Source organism: Mesoplodon mirus (genome assembly GCF_964341445.2).
Source record: "Mesoplodon mirus genome assembly, chromosome: 7".
NCBI classification, from domain to species: domain Eukaryota; kingdom Metazoa; phylum Chordata; class Mammalia; order Artiodactyla; family Ziphiidae; genus Mesoplodon; species Mesoplodon mirus.
In genome coordinates this window covers 53958548-53979054 of record NC_138983.1, presented here as the reverse complement: position 1 = coordinate 53979054, position 20507 = coordinate 53958548, and the positions used below count along the sequence as shown (strand labels likewise).

The 20507-nt window shown below is 54.7% G+C and overlaps 1 protein-coding gene across 6 annotated transcripts; it reads right to left on the bottom strand.

Annotated features, from left to right (window-relative positions):
- Positions 1-6832: 6832 nt before the first annotated feature.
- On the bottom strand, positions 6833-20147 carry LRRC32 (leucine rich repeat containing 32). 6 transcript variants are annotated; one of them, XM_082627666.1, is made up of 4 exons: positions 19278-19414; positions 16167-16207; positions 15223-15313; positions 6833-10915 (listed from the first exon to the last, which is right to left on the bottom strand). In XM_082627666.1, the coding sequence occupies exons 3-4, from the start codon at positions 15307-15309 to the stop codon at positions 9011-9013; spliced, it is 1992 nt and encodes a 663-aa protein (XP_082483792.1). In that variant the 5' UTR covers positions 15310-15313; positions 16167-16207; positions 19278-19414; the 3' UTR covers positions 6833-9010. The 6 variants fall into 6 exon arrangements, with proteins under 6 accessions (XP_082483792.1, XP_082483790.1, XP_082483791.1 ...); XM_082627664.1 differs by lacking the exons at positions 16167-16207; positions 19278-19414 and adding an exon at positions 19988-20147; XM_082627665.1 differs by lacking the exon at positions 16167-16207 and having other exon boundaries at positions 19278-19413.
- Positions 20148-20507: the final 360 nt, after the last annotated feature.

The window sequence follows — 20507 nt, the reverse complement described above, 5'->3', positions numbered from 1 at the left end:
CCTTTGCTCTAGAAGGAGAACAGAATTCCAGTTAGGGTGGAAAAAATTCATTCTGTGGAACAAAGCAGCAAGGATTCTGAGCCCCCATACACACCTCCACTCTGCTCCTGCAAACCAGAGAGACAGGGAATTGGAGCCCTGGTCTTGGGAAGAGAAAACATGTGAGAAGGAGCTCTGTGGTGGGCAATGTAGGTGGCGGGGGGGATCCCTGCAACCTGGCTGCAGTCCAGGTGAAGAGAGGCCTGGCTGGAGGCAGATGCTACTGTGGTGAGGGCATCAAGGGATCTATGGGAACAATGCGGTCAATTAAGTGATTGTAAACCCAGAAAACCCAAGAGCCTCTAGCAGAGAAACAAAAACCAAAAACAAACGCAAAAACAAAACAAAACAAACAATTAAAAAAAAACCTATTTGAATTAAGACAATTGATAAGGTTATTGGATATAAGATAAATATACAGGGGCTTCCCTGGTGGTGCAGTGGTTGAGAGTCCGCCTGCCAATGCAGGGGACGCGGGTTCGTGCCCCGGTCTGGGAAGATCCCACATGCCGCGGAGCGGCTGAGCCCGTGAGCCATGGCCACTGACCCTGCGCGTCCAGAGCCTGTGCTCCGCAACGGGAGAGGCCACAACAGTGAGAGGCCCGCATACCGCAAAACAAACAAACAAACAAAAAACCAATTGTGTATTTTTCTCTATTTTGACGATAAACACACAAAAATGAAAATAGAAAAAATATTCCATTTATAATCTTGACAAAAAGTCCAAAATAGTTAGGAATAGATTTAAGAAGAAACACTTAGGGCCCATATGAAGAAAGGTATACAATCTTGTGGAAGGATTGAACATGGAATCTGAACATATGGGAAGACATACCATGCTCCTGGATGGGAAGACTTAATATCATAGAAATATCAAAATTCCCCAGATCAGTTCCAAACAGAGTGAAATATTTATATGGAAGAGTAAATGCCCGAAAATAGCCAAAAAGTTATGGAAAATAAAAACAGTGCAAAAGAATTTATTTGTATCAGAACAAACTCCAAAAGCAATCAATGGAGTATTAGTATAGGAACAGGGAAATAGATCAAAGAAATATACAGAACAGGAAATCCAGAAATAGATACCAAATATATATCAGAATTTAGTTTTTAACAGAGTGAACCTTTGATTATTTAATAAAGGATGCTGGCACAATTACAGTGCACCCAGAAGCAAATAAATTTTTCCATCTTCATAATAAGTTCAGATTATTTAAAGATTTAAATGTAAAAAAGAAAAGAAGAAAAAAGAAGAAGAAAATTTAGGAGACTATATGAGCAATCTGAGTGAAACAAATTGAGAAGCTATGAAGGAAAAATGAGGCCCTGAAAAGCATTTTAGAACAAAGATACATAAGAGTCGATAGACAGATGAGAGACTTGGAAAATATTTGTTATGAAAATGCTAGATAAAGTTAAAAACTGCAATGTACAATGACGCTTAACAAACTGACAAGGAAATGATAACTCAACAGAAAAATGGGCATAGGACAAAAATAGCAATTTATGGAAGAGTCAATCCAAACAGCCAACAAACAAATGAAAAGCTGCTCAGATTCAGCAGTAGGGAAATGTAATTTAAAGTAACAATAAGCCACCACTTTACATTTGTAGCTACTACATGCATTTCTGGCAGGAAGTATAGGAAAAGTTTAGGTTACCTCACAAGTTGTTTGTGGAAATATGAAACATTATGTCTTTTTGAAAAGTAGCTTTAATAAAATTATGTATCATATATATCTATATCTATCTATCTATCCACTGATGTAGAATCTCACTTATAAGTAGTTATCTGACAGAAATACAACTCCCAGGGACTACGGGCATAAGAACAAGGATGATTTTGCAGCATGTTTACGTTTGCAGGATAACAAAGTGAGTATCCACCAATTGTGAATGGTTGAATAAATTATGGAATATTCACGTAACGGAATATTGCATACTGTCAAAAGTGAATCAGAGCTATTTGTTTGTTTGGTAGGATTTCCTTAAAGTACTGTTGAATAAAAACAGCAAGATGCAGGAAACCATATATGATATGATCCCATTTTTATAAAACAGTGATACATGCATAAGTTTATTTGCATATAATTTAAATGTATCTGTCAATGGTGACTTGATTATGGAGAAAACATACAGAAGGTTAGATAGGAGAATGTTAGTAAGCTACCTAGGGTGAAAGAGTATGGTTGGTGCAAGCTGACATGGGCGGCTCAGGAATGGCGGAGGGAGCCAAGCCCATCCCACCGCCCCACCCCAAATAAAGCAGGAGCCTTTGGAACTTGACTTTCTTACCCTGTAGCCTAGCCAGTCCCTCACCCCCACAATGCTTGACTCCTGGCACCCATCCCTTGGCCATGCCTCCCACCACCCCTTATGGGTGGCCTTCCATATTTTTCTCCATGATTCTAGAACGAGACAGCCAAGGCACTGAGGGGAGGGGAAGGCCAGGAGGGTCCCAGGGTAGGGGGACCTTTCAGTGCATGAGAATGGACCTCAGGGTCTAGAGTGCAGCTCTTGCAAATTCATGGGAGTGAGGGGAAGAGGCTAGAAGGAATATTAATTCACTCACTCATCTTAAGTCCTCCTTCAGTCTCAGCTTACAGATTCCATCCTCAGAGAGGACTTCTCTGAGTCTGCCCATTTCATTCTGTCTCCCTATTATTTTCTCTCATAATACTCTTCAAAGTTTGCTATCTTGTCTTTATTCTTGAGTGTGTGTGTGTGTGTGTGTGTGTGTGCGTGCGTGCGTGCGTGTGCGCACGAGTATGTATTTAATGCCTATTCCCCTCCTCACCAAATAAACAGCACCGCCAGGGGAGGGAGCTGGTATGTACAGCACAGTATGTCAGTTGAATTCAGTAATTTCCTACTCACTTATGCTCTTTTTCATTGACTCACTCCTTTATTCATTTATTCCCTTATTCATTCCAGAAACGTGCTCTTGGCCAGTGACTTTTCCCCTGATCTGAGTCTTCCACTTTCTAGCATGGCTTTTTGGGGGGAGGTGGGAGTGGGAACGTGACTGCATAATTCTGGGAATGCATCCACAACCTGGGAGAGCTGGGTGAGTCTGAAGCTCTCCAGGGAAGGAGGGAAGATTCCAAAAAGCTAGAGGGTCAGAGCGGAAGGTGCTGGAGGATCAGAGAGGACAAAGTTGGGAGTGATAGGGTGAAGGATGCACGAAGGGAGACTCTTCTTTGCCCCCACCCTCACATCTTCCCACTGCCCAGCTTTTGCTCTGGCAGTCTGCTCTGCCTGGAAGAGGCTCTCCCCATCTCCACATGCTGAAATGCTACCCTTCCCTGCAGGGCCAGCCCAGATGTCCTCGAGGTCTCCTCTGAATCCTCCAGCTGGAAGGGCCGCTCCCTGCTGCAAACAAACTCCCAGAACACAAAGTCTGGACCTCCCTCGTGGTGCTGACCACTTCCTGCTTGGGCTGTAGTGTGGCCCCTCCCTCCGCCCAATAGGCAGAGGCTCTGCCTGCCTGTTCCCAGGGATCCCGCAGGGCCCAGGGCCCAGCATCAAGCAGATGCTCAAGCCTAACATGTGAACAGCACTGCGTGTTTTGGGGGGGGGGTGGCAGTGATTATGACCCCATTTCACAGATGGGGAAATGGAGGCACAGACCAGGGGCATGACTTGCTCCCAAAGCAAAGCGGCAGCACAGCCTAGACTCAGCCCTGCATTTCTGGTCCCAGAGGCAGAGCTCTTTCCAGGGCAGCTTGGTGGGAGGTGGGAGTAGGGTGGGGTGGGGTGGGAGCTGGGTCCTGAGAACCAGCAGGCCAGAGAAATTTGGAGTTCGAATGGCCAAGTTCAGGGAAAGCTGGGGAGGAGCCAAGGTATTTATTATGCTTGGTCTCCAGCTCCAAACAGAGCTGATGGATGGAGCTGCTCCAGTTCCTATAAACAGCTCGGGCCTCCCTCGCCTCCACCCCTCCACGTTCTCAGCACCACAGCTCCAACTCATCCCACTGAGAAGGGGGTGGGGGAGAGATGACCAAGGGAGGAGAAGGAGAAGAGAAGAGGGGTTGGGGGCAGAGAGGAGGATAAAGAAGAGAAGCCAGGGTCCTAAAGGCAAGAGGAACTGAGGGGAATGAGAGTGGTGAGAGAAGATTCCTGTTCCCCTGGGAAGCCCACACCCTGCAGTCCCTTTGTGTCCTCTACGTTCCTGGGGTCTGTCTGAGAAGTTTATCACCCGTTCTTGGTCTGAGGGCTGATGCTAATCCCCACAAGTGTTTAGGTCCTGGAGGGCAGGGCCATCCATTCAGGAAACATTTTCTGAACTTGCCTCTGTGTTGGCTCCGGCCCAGGGGACACAGAAGGGACTCTGGGTAAGACCTCCTTCCAGGAGCTCCTGGTCTGGTGGTGGATCAGGCAGACATCCCAGTGTTGTGGCCCCGGGGAGCCCAGGGCTGATGGCAGCTGGAGGAGGGAAATCAGGGCAGTCTCCCCAGAGGAGGTGATGCAGGTAAGCATTGAAAAAGGAGGAGTTTGGCAGGTGGGTCAGGGTAGGTGAGACATTTCAAGTAGAAGAGGTGGGAGAGAGCCAGAATTGGGAGGGTCAGGAAGCAGTGCTGCCTAATGGTTAAGATTGCTGGCTCCAGAGAGGAGCAGGGCAAACCTGGGTTCAAGTCTCAGCTCTGGCCCTTGACAGCTGTGGGATCTTGAGTCTCAGTTTCTCTAAAGTGAGGAAGATAATAATAGAAATCTCTTCAAAGGGTGTTAGAATTATATACAACCACGTACATCAAGTATTCAGCGCAGGGCCCACCCGGAAGTGCTCAATAACTGTCAGCTCTGAATAGGAGGTGGGAGGTGGCCAGAGAGAGATGAGGATGGAGGGCCGCAGGGACCCGGACTTGCAGGGCCTCTGAGCTGCTAAACAACGGGGGCACAGAAAGCAGACTGTGGATCCTGGATCCTGGAGGATTGTGCCAGCACAGGGAACTGACAGGGGGAGGCGGCTGGTGGGCCAGGGATGCTGGCTTCCTCTCCTCCCACCCGGCCTGCGAGCCCGGCTCCTGCTGGGCCTGGTCCTCGTGGACTGAGTGAGCCAGGTGACCTGACACCGCAGTCTGTCTGTGACAGGGGCTGTGCAAGGGCATCCTCTCGCCCTGGAACTTGCCGGATGCTCCGATAACCTAGTTGGCAGCTGTGTCCATGTTCGGCTGAAAACAGGAATTTCTGCCTTGCTGGGGGTCTTGGTCAGGTGAGCAAACTCCCCTGTTTGCCAGGAAAAGGGGTTAGGGGCCTGGTGGGCTCCCGGCTGAGTCAGAGGTTCCCAGAGTCCTGGGTTGAGCTCAGCCCATGCTACTGCCCTCCTGCAGGCCTTCGTGCAGCACCTACTGTGTGCCAGGGCATTGAGTCACATACCCTCTCACCCCCTAGCCCCATCCATGAAATAGGCATTTCAGTTTTTCCTTTGGAGAGTAGGAGCTGGGAGCAGCAACTGGGAGGTGAGAGGTCACAGCCAGGGAGGAAGCTGGGCTGGAGAAATCTCCAGGACGCTTGTGGATGGGGGAGGCACAGCTGGAGCCTGTGGGAGAGGAGGTGGAGAAGAGAAGGTTGGCACCTGCAAAGGGGGTGATGTCTCGGGGTCAGGCAGCTGAGAACGGAAGGCGGGGCCCCATGAAGACAAGCACAAGGGACTGCAAAGTGGGAGACCAGGGGGACCACTCCCTGCCCTCTAGACTCTGCTTCAGCCCGTCGCCTGACTCCCACCCGCACCCCAGGTGAGGTGGCTCTTGTCCCCTCCCCCAGAGCCCACAGCCCACACCCTCACCCTCCAGCCCCCTTCTAGGAACCACGCATGCTCTTCTTCTGGCCCCTCTTGGTTCTTCCAAGTTCAACCTTGAACTGCAGCCCGGCCGCTCACTCTCAATCTTCCAGCCCCTGGGAGACCTTTAACTCTCTAGCTGGGGAGGCCTCTGGGTGTCAGGGTATCGAGGCTGGACACTCGGGAGGGGCTGGGGCTGGAGACAGAGACGTGGGCATTGTCAGAGCGATGGGGTGGCTACGTCAGTGAGGGTGATGGCCTTCCCAAGAGAAGAGTCCTGCTGATTGCCATTCTGATGGCTCGAGGAAGAGGAGCATGGAGCGGAGCCTGAAAAGGAGCGGCCTGAGAGGAAGGCACCTAGGGTCCTAGATGTCGGGAGAGTGTGCCGAGGGGAAGGTGTGGGTGATGGGGGATAGAGGTGAGGGGCCCCGCAGCGGAAGGGTCAGAGGCGTGGTCTGAAAAGTACACCCTTGGTGACCTCAGCTGGGGGTGGGGAGGGGGACAGCTGGAGGTGGCCTGGGATGGGTTAGGATGGAGGGGAGGGAGAGGAAGCTACTTTACCTAGAAGTTTACCCATGAAGTAGGGAAAGGAAAGGGGAAAGTGGCTTAAGGGTCTTACTGTTCATAAGATGGGCAAGACTTGAGCACAGCTGAAGTCTGAGAGGAAGAAGCAAAGAGAGGAAAGGCTGAAGGAGAGGAAAGAGAGAAAATGGAGCTGCAGAGGAGGGAAAGGCGCTCAGCGGCTCCTGCTGGAAGTCACTGTTTTCTCAGTGGTGGGTGGGGAGTGGGGTGAGTGTGAGGGGACAGAGGTGTGGCAGGGACACGACGGGGGCTGAGGCACCCAGGTCCAGGATGGTGATGACCCAGAGCTTCAGTCTCCCACCCAGCGGCCCTCAGCCTGTCTCCCCAGGGGTTTGCCATGAGGCTTCAAAGGCTGGGAGGGAAGTAGAGGAGGGCAGGGTTCGAGTGGACGCAATGATTACCCGCAGCAAGGAGGAGGCCGGCAGGCCGCACTGTTTCTCCAAAATCATTTTTTAATACATTCACGTGGGTTACACAAAGAGCTGGCCCCGAGGCCTGGGTTGTAGCCTGGGTCCTGGGGGGTGAGAGCAGCATTGTGTAGTGTTCTCAAAGATCAGGCATGGAGGGGCCCACACCTTGCCCTCCAGGCCTGAGGAAGAGTGCTTGTGTGCAGTGAGCACCTGTGGTCATGATCCCACACAGAACTGGACCCACCGGCTGCCCCACTCGCCATCAGGGCCCTGGGCTGGGGCCAAGCCACCAGGCTCTAGCCCCGGCTCTGCCGTTGACTCCCTGAGTCCTCAACCTGCTCTGGGCCTCAGTTTTCTCATCTGTAAAATGGGGTAGAGAGGGGGCATTTTCATCATCTCACACTTTACCGAGCACCATCGTGAGCCTGAGTGCGGGCCAAGCACAGATAAGAGGGTGAAGACAATGACACAGGGTCCTGGGGTTAATCCCAGGGCTTCCTTTCTTCCCAGACAGCCCATGATTTCATGGGTATGAGAAATAGGGGGTTATATCTGGCTGGGATTTTTCTATCCATTTTTCTAGGGGAAAAAATAAGTCCCTGCATGATGAGGACTAGTAAGAGAGTTTGGAGCCAGCATCGTCTTGTGATGTGACAGCTGAGAGAGAAGGAAACCATTCAGGTCCAACCACCAAGCCCCCCCCCCGCCCCTGCCATGAGGTCTGAATCCACCTTGTTTCACAGGCTCTGCCACTGACCTGTGCAGCTCTGAGCAAGTCCCATTCTCTTCCTCAGTCTTAGCCTCCCTATCTGTGCAACAGGGAGGTTGGACTCAATGGTTTCAAAGTCCAGGCTATGTTCAAAGGAGGGAGAGGGAAGGAGGGCACACAAGAGCAAGAAGAGAAAAAGGAGGGCCCGCCTGGTCTGCAAATGAGGGAATAAGGAAAATGAGGCACAGAAGGAGGAGAGGGCCTGTGGCTGCGCATCTTCTCTCTGCCCGCCTGGGAGAGAGGAGGGAGAGGAGCGGGTGGGTGTGCACGGCACAGGATGCTCCCCGGCCTTGTTCCGGCCATGAGGGGCCAGTTCCTGTCCACCTAACAGCCCGCAGCCCCTGCAGTGGCCAAGCTCAGGCTCTGGACTCAGGAGGATGTGAGTCTGTAGCTCAGTTCTGGCATTTCTTAGCTGGAGGTCCCTGGAGGAAGACTTCTGGAGCCTCTTGTAAAATGGGATAAAAGACCAACCTCAGAGGGTTGTCATAAAGAGGCAGATGCAGGCTTGGGTTTGTCACCACTGCCAAGTGTGGTGCAAAAGAGAACCAGATACCTAAGGTTCTTACTCCTGGCTCACCAGCCAGGGTGGGACTGGGATGGAGTAGGGGGCCTGGGCAGGGAGTAGGGGGGCTAGGGCAGTATCTTGGCTGGTGTGTGCAACACAAGAGTGCCAGGTAGGGAAAGAGCCTGCCCGGAGCAGGAAATGGAACGGTCCAGTGCTGGGCTGGAGCCCAGGGAGACCGCCTCTTAACCAGGCCCTGCTGGAGCTGCCGCAGCCTGCCTGATAGCACTGGATCCAAGCCTTACTCAAGTGGCTCCAGCTCTCTTCCGGTCACAAGCCTTTTATGTTCCAGAGAAGCTGAAAGTCGTTATCAGAAGATGTGACAAACAGTCTGCTTGGACACCTCTCAGACAAATCCTCTTGGTCGGCATTGCCTCTCTCTTACCCTGGCCCAGCAGGGTCAGAACTATCCACACTCAGCCAGCTGGGGCTGCAGAGCTTTGGAGCCCTGGCTTCCACACTCTGTGTGGTCACTGCAACCACCTCCCCACGCAGACTGGGCGATGCTGAGGGCAGGGATGTGTCTCATTCCCTGGCGTCCCCAGTGCCCAGGGCAGGGTGTGGCACAAAACAGACGCCTGGTGAAGATGTGTTGATCCGATGGGTCAACCTTACACTCTGTCACTCCTGCAGCTGCCCATCTTCCAGCTTCCACAGCTGGACCACATGTGTGCCCTGTGAAGTGGGTCACCTACTGATGCAGCAGGATACAGGGAAAGGAGCCTTGGGCTGGGACTGAGAGACCAGGCTTCTTGGATCCTGGCTCACTGGATAACCTTGGGTCAGTCCCCACCCTTCTTCATGCCTCTGGCTCCCCCACTGACCTGGCAGGGTCCCCCGACAGAGCTGGTCTGTAGCCCCCAGCCTCTCTAGGCTTTGTACTGTTGGTTGAACTTCTGCCGGCGGACACAGCAGCAGGTGGCCAGCGTGGTGAGAAGGATGGCACACACCAGGGCGAAGGTGAGGATGATGATGAGGTTGACGTTCTTGAGCCCCCCCTTCTCACAGTCCTCAGGACGCACATGACTCAGGGACACCTCCTCCTGGGAGCCGAAGCGGCAGATCAGGTCCTGGGTGGCGTCCACGTCCACACGGCCCTGGTGCAGCTGGGCCGCCAGCCAGCCGTTGCCGCAGCAGCTGAGGGGGTTCCCCTGCAGGTAGAGGCGCCGCAGGCTGGTCTCCAGGCCGCCCATGGCACTACCCGGCAGGAGGCTGAAGCTGTTGTTCCTTAGGTCCAGCACCTCCAAGGACACAGCCTGCGTCCAGGTAGGCAGGCGGCTCAGGCGGTTCTCTGCCAGATTGAGCCGCTTGAGGCAGCTGAAGCAGGGCAGGTCCACCTGCAGGATGGCCAGCCCGTTGCCCTGCAAGGCCAGGACCTCCAGGGAGCCCTCCAGGCCTGCCAAGGCCCCTGTGGCCACATCCAGCCCAGGGTTGGCGGAGAGGTCCAGCTCGGTCAACGGAGTGTGGAGGAAGGCACCTGCCCGGAGCGTCTCCATCTCATTGTCCGCCAGGTTCAGGACACGGAGGGAGGAGACTCCAGAGAAGGCCACACAGCCCGCAGGTCCAGGCTCACCTGGACCCCCGCAGGGGCTGACCCGGTTTCCCTGCAGGTTGAGCCTCTGCAGGCTGGCCAGGCCGGCGAAGGTGTACGGGGGCAGGTCCCGCAGGGCGTTGTCCTGTAGGAGCAGCGTCTGCAGAGACCCCAGGGCCCTGGCACCCAGCTCCAGCGTCTCCAGCGCATTGTGGCTCATGTCCAGGAGTGTGAGGCAGGGCAGGGAGCCCACGCGCCGGGCCTCAAAGGCCCTCAAGCAGTTCCGGCTGAGGTTCAGGAAGCGCAGGGAAGTCAGGTGCTCAAGAAAGCCCTCGGGGACGAGCTCAATCTCATTGTAGCTCAGATCCAGATTCAAGAGCTGAGAGAGGGGCTGGGTGCTGGCGTTGCGGCCGGGGTTAGAGAAGGGCAAGGCGGACCAGCCCTCGGAAGGCGCGTGAAGGCCCTCGCCACCCTGGGGCGGCCCCGCAGGGAGGCGGATGAGGTTGTTAGACACGTTCAGGTAAACGAGTCTCGGAAGTGCGGCCAGGTCGGGGAAGTGGAGCAGTTTGTTCTCCCGCAGGTCGAGCCAGGCGAGCTGATACTGGGCCCGGGGCTCCGGGGCCGTCTGAAAGGCCTCGATACTGTTGCAGCTCAGGTCTAGGACCCGCAGCTGCTGGAGGCTGAAGTCGGAGATGCAGGTGAGGGAGTTCCTGGAGAGGTTGAGGTGTGCCAGGTGGGGCAGGGCCTCGAAGGCTCCGTCCTCGATGTCCATCAGCACGTTGCTGTGAAGGTCCAGCCGCTCGAGCGCGGGCGTGCCCCAGAAGGTGTGGCGGCCCAGGCGCGTCAGGCTGTTCTCCGCCAGCGAGAGGCTGCGCAGGGCGGGCGCCTCCGCCAGCAGCCGCTCCGCCAGGCCACTGTACAGGCTGTTGCCAGACAGGTCCAGGGACGTCAGGTGTGACAGGGGACCCAGACCCCCAGTGCTCAGCGCCGTGCCCACTGCCAGGCGGTTGTGGGCCAGGTTGAGGTGCTCCAGGTGGGGCAGGGCCTGGAAGACCCCTGGCTGGAGGAAGCTAATCTCGTTGGCGCTCAGGTCCAGGTGAAGAAGCGCTGTGTAGAAGCCCAGGGGCGAGGCCAGGATGCTCCGCAGCTGGTTCCCAGACAGGTCGAGGACCTCGATGTCCCGTGGGAGCACCGAGGGGACCTGGAGTAGGCCAAGGCCCCGGCACAAGACTTCCTTGTCCACCTGGGGAGGGGGAGGGCAGAGAGAGCAGCGGGCATTAGTGGGTGCTGTAGGAGGGGCAACTAGACACGCACCTCTAGGACGTATGACTGGAGCCACCACCAGGCCTGGCCAGGCCTCTCCTCTGTCCTCCCAGCGTGCTCGACGTCCTCCCCCGCAGCCTAATCACCCCATGTCTTCATGACCCCTACTCCGCTCCCTGTCCCTGTCTCTGGTACCCCGTACGGTGGTGCTGGCATCAGGGAGGGACTCAAGGAAGCTTTGATTGGTAGACAGAGAGAGAGATGATGGAAGGACAAATGCACTAACAAAATACTCTATACTGATCATTATCCCATTTTAGAGGACACTAAGCCATGTATCACCTAGAGTGCCCCAGAGCCAGTGAGGAGCAGGGCCAGCTGGGACCCAGGCCTCCTGGTTCCACATCCCAGTTTCCTTCCATGGACCCAGAGAGTTAAATTTACCCAGCTGATGTTCTACTAGAAACCACTTTGGGAGAAATGTTTCCAAAAGGGGAAAATGCTATTTGCACTCCTGTCATCGGTGTCAATTTTGGTCTCTCACCCTCAGATTTCATTCAAGCCCTCACTCCACGGGGCAGAGCTCAGGCCCCAGAGCCTGTCTTCCTTGCTGACACTCACCAGATGACCCCGTTCTACTGCTGCCCCCACCCCCATCAGTGGCTTCACTTTGCATGGTCCAGTCCAGATGGGCCCCTGAAAATGGGGCAGGGGGCAGGAAAAGATGACCAGAGTCTCAACACACATCCTTTGATGACAAGACTGATTTTGTTGTGTCACATTACCACTCTGGTTTCTTATCCAGAATGCAACTCATCTTTCCCCAGCACCCATTCAGCATTTTATATTTTATCTAGCATTTTCAGACCCCTGGTCTCACTGGATCTTCACAATAGCCTGCCCATCAAATCTGATCACCCCTCTTTAAGAAACCCAAGGTTAGAGAGGGGAAGGGAGTCCCCAGAATCATCCAGCTGGTGAGGAACAGAGCTGGCTTTTGAACCCCAGTCTCTTAACAACCAAAGACCCCACACTTTTGCCCCTCCATCACACGTGCCTTCAGGGGCCAGAATTCTTTCCATGGAAATGCAATCTCCCTCTGTCTTTTCCCACACACCAGGAACCCCAGCCTTTCCCAGCGAAGGCTCTGGCTTCCATAACCACCAAGCTCAGGCCCACTCCGCCCTGGCCTCTCTGTCTCCACTGACCCTTTTCCACTAGCCAAATGCGTGGCAACTGCTCAAAAACTCCACTCTGACCATGCTGCCCTCGGCTTAAACCCCTTCTGGGCAAAGTCCAGCACCCTCAGCAGAGAGTTCAAGGCTGTCTGTGGCTGCTGCTGACCTGTCCCCTTTCCTCCCAACCCACTCCAGCCCAGCCCACACCTGACCACTGCCCACTGTGCCCTCCCACACCCACCTCTGGGCCTCCTCCTTGCTGTTCCCTGTGCTGGTTATGTTCTTCCCAACCAGATCAGCATGGTGAACTCTGTGTGCTGAGCTCCAAGGTCTCCTCCACCTGGAAGCCTTCCCTGACTGCCGGGCAGGTCGGGGCCTCCTCTGGGCTCTCACAGCCCCTGTGCTTCCTCTCTCATAGCTTTGGCCCCCTGAATTGTGACTGTTTGTGTGCAGACCTGCTAGATAGTAAGTTCAGGGCAAACAGGGTTTGATTGAGTGACTATTGTGGACCTGGGCCATAGAAAGTGCTCAGTACATTTTTCAATGAATGAAAGAGTCACAGACATCATCAGCTTAGTAAAAGTCTGAGGGACTGACTGAATCACCTTTCTGAAAGGAAAAGAAAAGAGATGATGCATATATTCAGACTAGAGTCAAAGACCATTAGAGCAAAAGGGGTCCAGCACACCCACTTCCCAGATGGGGAGACTGAGCCTAAAGATGGCATGATCTGCACGAGGTCACAGCGAGTCAGTGGCTGAGCCGATAGGGCAGGAGCACCAGCCTGGGTGTTCCCTGCCTGGCCCAGCTCTCAGCTTCCTCCCAAGAGCTTCAAGGTGAAAGGGGGGTGGGGGAAGAACGGACTGCCCTCCATCAGGCAGTGCGACTCTTCCAGCTCCATGTGGCTTCCAACTCCACAGTACTGCCCTACTCAGAGGCCCGAGGACACCCCTGCAGTTGGGCACACATGCAAACTGGAATCCTACCCCGGCCACCCTGCCAGACCTGCTTGGCTCCTTGCCCCTTCCTCCCTCACAACCGTCTCTGCCAGCTGGGGCCACTGGGCACGGCCTCCCTATCCGTATCCTCAGCTCCCCAAACCATCCTGATTAAAGAAGAAACAGCAAAATGAACACGAACACAGTGTGTGTTGGGGGATGGGGCTTAACCCACCTGCAAGTCCACACCCCGTTTCACCCCAGAGGCAATGCTCAAAGGCTCCCTGGGGCACCAGCTCCTGAGAGTTGAGCCGGGACACAAAGCTGGCCAAGTCCAGCACCTAATCCTGCTTTCTGCCCAGTGCCCAGGACCCCTGTCACAGAGGCCCAGAGGGGCTGCTACAAGGCAGGGCTACCCAGCTGTCCAGTCCAGTCTAGGAAGGAGCTTGAAGGCGTGGGCAGCTCTCAGAACCCCACTTGTCGGGTACCCACCGCTCCCTGAGCTCCAAGCTGAGTGACTTATTTGGGGAGGGGTCTTGTGGGCATCAGCCCTTAATCAAGTTCAGAGCTTCCCCGATGACCCCCTATCCACTCTCTGGTATGCCAGGACTCCACTGTCCAGCTTTTTTTTTTTTTTTTAGAGGGAAGAGGGTGTCACTCATCACCATTTTACCACCTGCACATAGAAGGGAAGCAGGGTAGGGGGAGTTACCCGGCAGTGGACAGCATGAGCTCGGGAGAGATGGGTTCGAATCTTGTCTCTGTTACCTCCTATCAGTATGACCTTGCGGGTCACATCTCTTCTCTCAGCCTTGGTTTCCTCAGCTGAAAAGAAGAGTTTTCTCTCATAAAATGAGAGAAAGCCCTTAGCGTGGAGCAGGCCCCTTATTAGCCCTCGGCATGTGGCAATTTGTTTTTACTATTTTGAAAAGCATCAAAACTGCTTCCATGGGAGTTCAGAAATTGCTTTCCTGCCTGTTACCTCATTTGCCCCAAATCCAAAGCCCACCCAGTTCCCCTCTGCCTGTTGGGTGGCCCAGACCCTTTATCTCTCTGAGTCTATTGCCCCAGGTGGATGTGGGGCTGCATATGGTGACGTCTGAGGCCTTCTTTGCCTGTTATTCTGGGTGCTGGGAATCCCAGAAGGGCTCCAAGGAGTAAGAAGTGAGGTGGCAACAGCGGGACACTGCAAACCCCAGGGAAGGGTTGCAGGGCCCTGGCTGCCAGCTCCTCCAGCCTCCGAAAGCAGCTGCCCATCTTGTGTCGTAAGCTTCCAGTCCCAGGTCCAGGTGGGGCCACTGGAGGGCCTGTCCCTTCCCCAGCCCAAACTCTGGTCTTGACTTCAATGATTGCCCAGCCTTACGAGTGGACCTAGAGGGTTCCTTTTCTCTGTACCCCACAGGGTCACAGTAACCTCAGGGCTAGTCTCCCTGACTCCTGGCAGAAAAGTGGAACAAAGTGAATCAAACCTGGTCGCTGCCCTTGAGAAGCTCTTGGTCTGGTAGCTGAGACAGGTGTGGACCATTCACTAACTACCCCATGCACTCAATATTGAGATGGAAGGAAGCTTAGGGCTGTGGGGGCCCCAAAAGGGATCAAACAGAACCAGGTCGGCCTGGAAGGGGTCAGGGGAAGTTTCCTGGAGAAGGCAGCATTTGACCCCGGCACTAATAAGTCAGAGGCATCACAGCAGAGATGTGGCAGATGGGCTCGAGTTAAGGAGCCCAGTTAGGAAAGGGTATTTGTCCCCCGAAGGGACCTAGTACAGAAGAGCCTTTCCCAGATGCCCACTCCAAATTCCCCACACATATACCTATTCCTCATCAGCCAGCTGGACCCACTGCCCTTTGGGGGCAGCTTGAAGGGACAGAGTCCAATATTGGCCCTAGTTGAATGACCTTTTGGACAAGTTACCGAACTTCTCCAAGCCTCGGTTTCCAACTCTATAAAATTGGAATAATGGTACTTACCCAGCAGGATTAACAGTAAACAAGGCATTTAAACATTCTAGTAGGTGCTCATTAAATGCAAGGTTTAAAGGCATTACATGCATTCCCCTTCCTTTTCTGACCCCCCTAGCCTCTGGCTTCTGGCGCTGGGGCAGTAGAACACCCCCGGGCAGGGGGTAGGGGGAGACAGGGAGTTCTCCCTGCCTAGGCAGAGCTTCTTACCTTCTTACAGGGCACCTTGTCTCGGTGTTGGGAGGTAGCCAGGCCCAGGGTCAGCACGGCCAGAAGCAGCAGGATCCGGTGGCTCATGGCTCTGCACAGGGCAGGAGGAAAGGGGAAGGCTGTAAGACCACAGGCTCCTTCCCACCGCTCCTTCCTGTCTGCACCTGCCCTCAGGGAACCTCAGACTGCAGCTGTAGCTGGACCAAAGGTGCTGTGAATGGGGCACCTTGTGAAGGGGATGGGAAAAAGGGCTGCAGCCCATCACAAAGGGCTTTCAGTGCCAGGCCAAGGAGCTAGGCCATTACCCTGGACAAGAGTTTTTAAGCAGTGGGTGACATGGTCAGATTTGGGTTTCAAAAGACCCTACCTGGAAGACAGCCTGGAGGAGGTGAGCAGGAGGTAGAGGGACCCTAAGGGCTGCCCTGGCCAAGCTCAGGGCTGGGGTGGGGTGAGGTGGGGAGCTGGGCCTCACTCCAGTTCCACCCAGGCCACAAGCAGGTCCCCCCATCCTAGCTCTTCAAGCCCCAAACGGAATTCCTCAATCCCCCCACCCGCAGACCTTTATTTTGCCCTTTCTCTTTTGATTTTCTGGTTCTCAAGTCCCTGCCATTGTTTGAAGGCTGGGTCTGGAGCCTTGACAGGAAGCCCCGCCAGGAGGCCTGCCCTGCCCCCAGCACTGCGGGCCGTGGACTTCCCCAGGAACAGGCTGCCAGGCCCTTAACTTTCACTGAAGCCACCGCCCACACAGTGGGACACCCAGGCATGCTGGGCCAGCCCTTCTCTCTATGAGCAGCGGGGCTGAGGTTGAGGGGGACCACAAAGCCCTCAGGAGGGTCACATCCCAATGCTGCTAGGGGCTCATTCACTGAGAACCTGGGCCAAGTGCTAGGAATACACAGCTCAATCCATCAATTTCATTCATTCATTCATTCATTCACTCACACCTTTACTGAATGCCTCCTCTTGTCTGGCTCTGTCCTGGGAACTGGGGACACAAATAAAGGCACAGAAGAGACCATAATACATACAAAACATTAACAAGGAGAGACACATAATGCCCTCCAAGAGCACTGGACCCAGTCACCCACACCAGACTGCTCCCTCTGTCTCCTCCACTTACCTCCTGTGTGACTTTGTACAAATCACTTCACCTCTCTGAGCCTCAGTTTCCTCTTCTGAGGCTAATGCCAACCTTAAAGTTTTGTTAAAGATCAAATGAGACATATTCTATGAAAGTGCCACTTACAGAGCCCTCATTACGCACCAGGTACTCTTCTTGACACTTTACATGTATGAACTCATTTAATCTTTCCAATAATTCAATGACTTGGTTCCATGATCACCATTCCTACTGTGCATACAGGAAAACTGAGGCTCAGAGAAATTAAGCAACATGCCCAAGGTCACACAGCTAACAAGTGGCAGGCCCAGGAAGTCGGGCTCCAGGGTCTGTGCCCTTAACCTCTACACTATAAGGTCTCCTGCAGGTGCTCAATAAATAAGTGCTGAATTGTGACTCTGAGGGATGTTTTGGAAGAGGCATTTATAGAACCTTTATGGCTGAGTCTTTACTATTAGAACCCATAAGCATCCTTGCTATGAATTTTAAATGAAGGTGGGTGCTCTGAGGTCCTTTCTTGTTCAAACAGGCAAAGGCCTGAGCCGTGTCTTTTAAGCCCTGTTCCCTGGGTTCCACCGGGGCCATGGATCCCCTGCCCCACAGATGTCCTCCTCTCACCTGCATTACAGGTTGGGTTTTCACAGGAAATTTTGTTCTGCTGTTTAAAAAGCAGAACATCACCACCCTTTTGAATGCTAGTGTACTCAGAATTGAGTGGAAACCCCTCAGCGGGGCCTTCGAGGCCCTTGGGGAGTGCTCCCTGCCCAGCCAGCTCTTCTCTCCAGCTTCATTTCTCACTGTCCTTTCTCCCACTCTGTGTTCTGGAAGCCTCATATTTCCTTCAGTTCTCTGAGCATCTCTTCACTGCCCCAAACCTTCACTTCCTCCCCTCTCTTGTGCTGAATACCTCCTCATCCTTTGGGTCTCAGCGTAGATGTCACCTCCTCCAAGAAGCCTTCTCTGGTTTCCCAAGTCTGGGCTGTATATTGGCACTGAGCACTTCATCACTCCGTGGTTCCCTCCCCTTTACCACCGCCCCCCAACCACCATGGGAACTGCCCCCAGGGCAGAGGGGCCTCACTCTCCTCTGGGAACCATCTTACACTGTGCAGGCTGGGGAAGGCGCTGAGAATTGACATGAGGCACCTCGGTGACATGGTGACGCTGGTGAGAGCAGTTTTTCTCCTGGACTCTCCCTTCACCTCCCTGCCACACTCCTTCCCCCCATCAGTGGGTTCTGTCTGCTTTCCCTAAAACACAGACTCTGGATCTGCCTACCTCCCTCCTCCATCACTGCCACAGACAGGCACCACCACAACCCTGGGCCTCGACCCCAGCAACAACCTGAACTCTTTTAGTCCGTCCTAAGCATGGCAGCATGAGTGATGTCTTTAAATCACGTATAAGATCATGAATCTCACTGCTTGAAAACCTCCCATAAAATCGAAGCTTATACAATCTCCTCTCTGACTCCATCCACCATGTGCTCTTCCCTCACCAAATTCTAGCTTTCTCACCATCCCTCAAACACAGCAAGTGCATTCTTGCCTCAGGGCCTTTGCCCTTGCTGCTCTCTCCACCTGGAATGCCCTTGCCCAGATCTGCACGTGTTCTATTGTTTTCCTCTCATTGATCATTTCCCGATCATTTATTTCTTATTCTATGAGAACAGGGGTCTATTAAGCAGTGCTCACTAAAAGTCTCCTGAACAAACAGCAAAGTGAGTGGTAGCAGTCCACGGCAAAGGGCTGAGCGGTGAGTGCGAGGTGAGGATAAGGAAGGACCTGGATCAGTTCTGAACCTGAGGGCACTGCTGCCCAAAGGGGCACTCGTTTCCCCCTCCCCTGCCTGCCAAATTCCACTCTATCCCTGAGGTGAGCATCTGAGCCTCCAGGAGGGCCCCTCCCTGCAGCACGTGGAACTCCACCCTGCCATCTAACAGAAAGGGGCCCCTCGGCAGTGGACACCCTTGAGCAGTGCCCTAGACACAGTGTGGAGAATTTGAGGGTTACTCGCTCTCAAGAGGGAGGATTGGGATAATTGAAACCCAGGCTCCCATCCAGACTCTACTGCCCACCAGCCCTGCTCCCTGGGGCAAGTCCCTTAAGCTTTCAGGGTCTCAGTGTCCCATCTGTAGGGCAAGCAGCCTGGTTCCTGTTCTGCCACTGTTTGACCCCAATGGTTGTGATGACCAAGCTGAGAATGGCTGTGAAGGCACCCTAGACACATATTGTCTTTCCCAGCTGGGACAAACCCACAGGGCTGAGCAGCCCAGGCGAGGTAAGGAGTGCTGAAGAGGGAGGCCCCAGGCCAGCAGACAAGTGGCCTAGGCAAGAGGACGCAGGAGACATCTTAGGACACTGACTGGGGGGAGAAGTGCCAAAGAATATCCGTGTGTGTGCGTGCCTGCGCACGCACAATGTGGAGAGAGAGAGAGAGAGAGAGACAGAGACAGAGAAATGGGGCGGAGGGCAACACCTACTACCATAATAAGCCCATCCCTAGTGTTTAAGGATGTTAGATACTCTTCTAAGCACTTGACCTATATCATTTCATGTAATTCTCACAACAAGCCAGTGAAGCAGTTACTATAATTTCCATTGTACAGATGAGAACACTGAGGCTCAGAAAGGTGAAGTGACTTACCCCATAGTTACCCAGCTCATAAGTGTTTTGGGATTTAGCCCCAGGTCTGTATGACCCAAATGCTGTGTTTTCTCCAGCAGGTGCTGAGCTGCCTGCCCCCTATAGAGTTTGTCCATGAGGGAAATGAGGCTCAGAGAGGTGACTTACTCAAAGTCACACAGGCAGGAAATGGCAGAATCAGGATCAGAATCCAGCCTGTCTGCCTCCAAAGCAAATGTTTCCACAACACCAGGCCAAGATCTCCCTCTCTAACCCCCTCCGACCAACCCCCAACCCCAGACAGGCTCACAGTGCTGGGCTCTAGGGTGCTCCTCTCCCTCCTCTCAGCCTGGATCACTGGCAGAGTGGGGTCCTGGGAGAGCTGCTGTGGACGTTCCCAGCGAGCAGTGAATCACTAAGGGCAAGCCCCGTTCTGGAGACATGTGCATCCCACGGGGGAATTAGACCTTAACCCAAAGGAATGTGGCTGTGATGGCGGAATTTCAGGCAGCTGAGGGTGGGGGTGGGGGTCCCTCACGTCTTACCACCCATGAAGAAGGCTGGCTGCGGAGCTCCTTGGAGGGAGGTGGGTGCCACCCCCCCCCCATCCCCGCCCCTAGAGATGGGCAGGCTATCTGGTGCGGTGGGATGGGAAGACTCACGCCTGGCCAGGGTCAGAGGGCAGTAGCAGACCAGATTCAAATCCCGAACTGCCCTTGACTAGCTGTGTGTTCCCTGCTCAAGTGCTGGCCTTTTTGCAGTTGTTTTCCCATCTGTCAAATGGGAACGCCGGCCTCGCCCTTCGCGGGAAAGATCCGCTGAGCTAGGAGCCTTGGAGACTTCTGGAGTCAACCCTGGCTCCACGCGCAAAGCAGGGGGCGGTGGCGAGAGGGGACTGTTGAAGTTCCGCGTCTCGATGGACTAGTCCCAGCCCATCTCCGCGCCGGGTGCTCAAGAGGGGCGCGGGACCGCCGGTTCCCCGAGGGGGCCGGCCAGCCTCGCCCGCTGGGCGGCTCCTACCTGGCTCAGCGCGGCCGCCGCTCCTCTCCCGGGCAGCCCCGGCACATTTTGCGCAAACCTGCCCTCCCCGTCCCACCCCGCGCCAGACCCCGGGGTCACGGCCCGAGGAGGCGCACGGCCGCTCCACCGCCCCACGGGAACCGGACCCGCGAGAGGGCAGCTCGGGCTCCAATTTAAATACCTCTCCCGCCGACCCGCCCCACCACGCCCCCCCCCCTCGGCCCAGCCGCGGGGTCCTAGCGCCGGGCCGGCACACCCCCGTGTGACTCGGTTTATCCGGAACCCGCGAGGGGGTGAAGCTTTTTCTTGACGCTGAAACCCGGACTGGGAAGGGGCGGGTCGAAGAGGGCGGACTGAAAGGGCGGGGATGGAGAGGGGTCGCTAAGGAAGCGCTGTGCCAGCCAGGCCGCCCCGGGCCGCCGCACGTGCAGTTCGTGGCCCCGCGGGGTCCAGGGGGGCGGGTGGCTCTAGCAGCCGCGGGTCCGCAGAGGAAATCCGGCCTGGCCCCGATTTCCCCCGC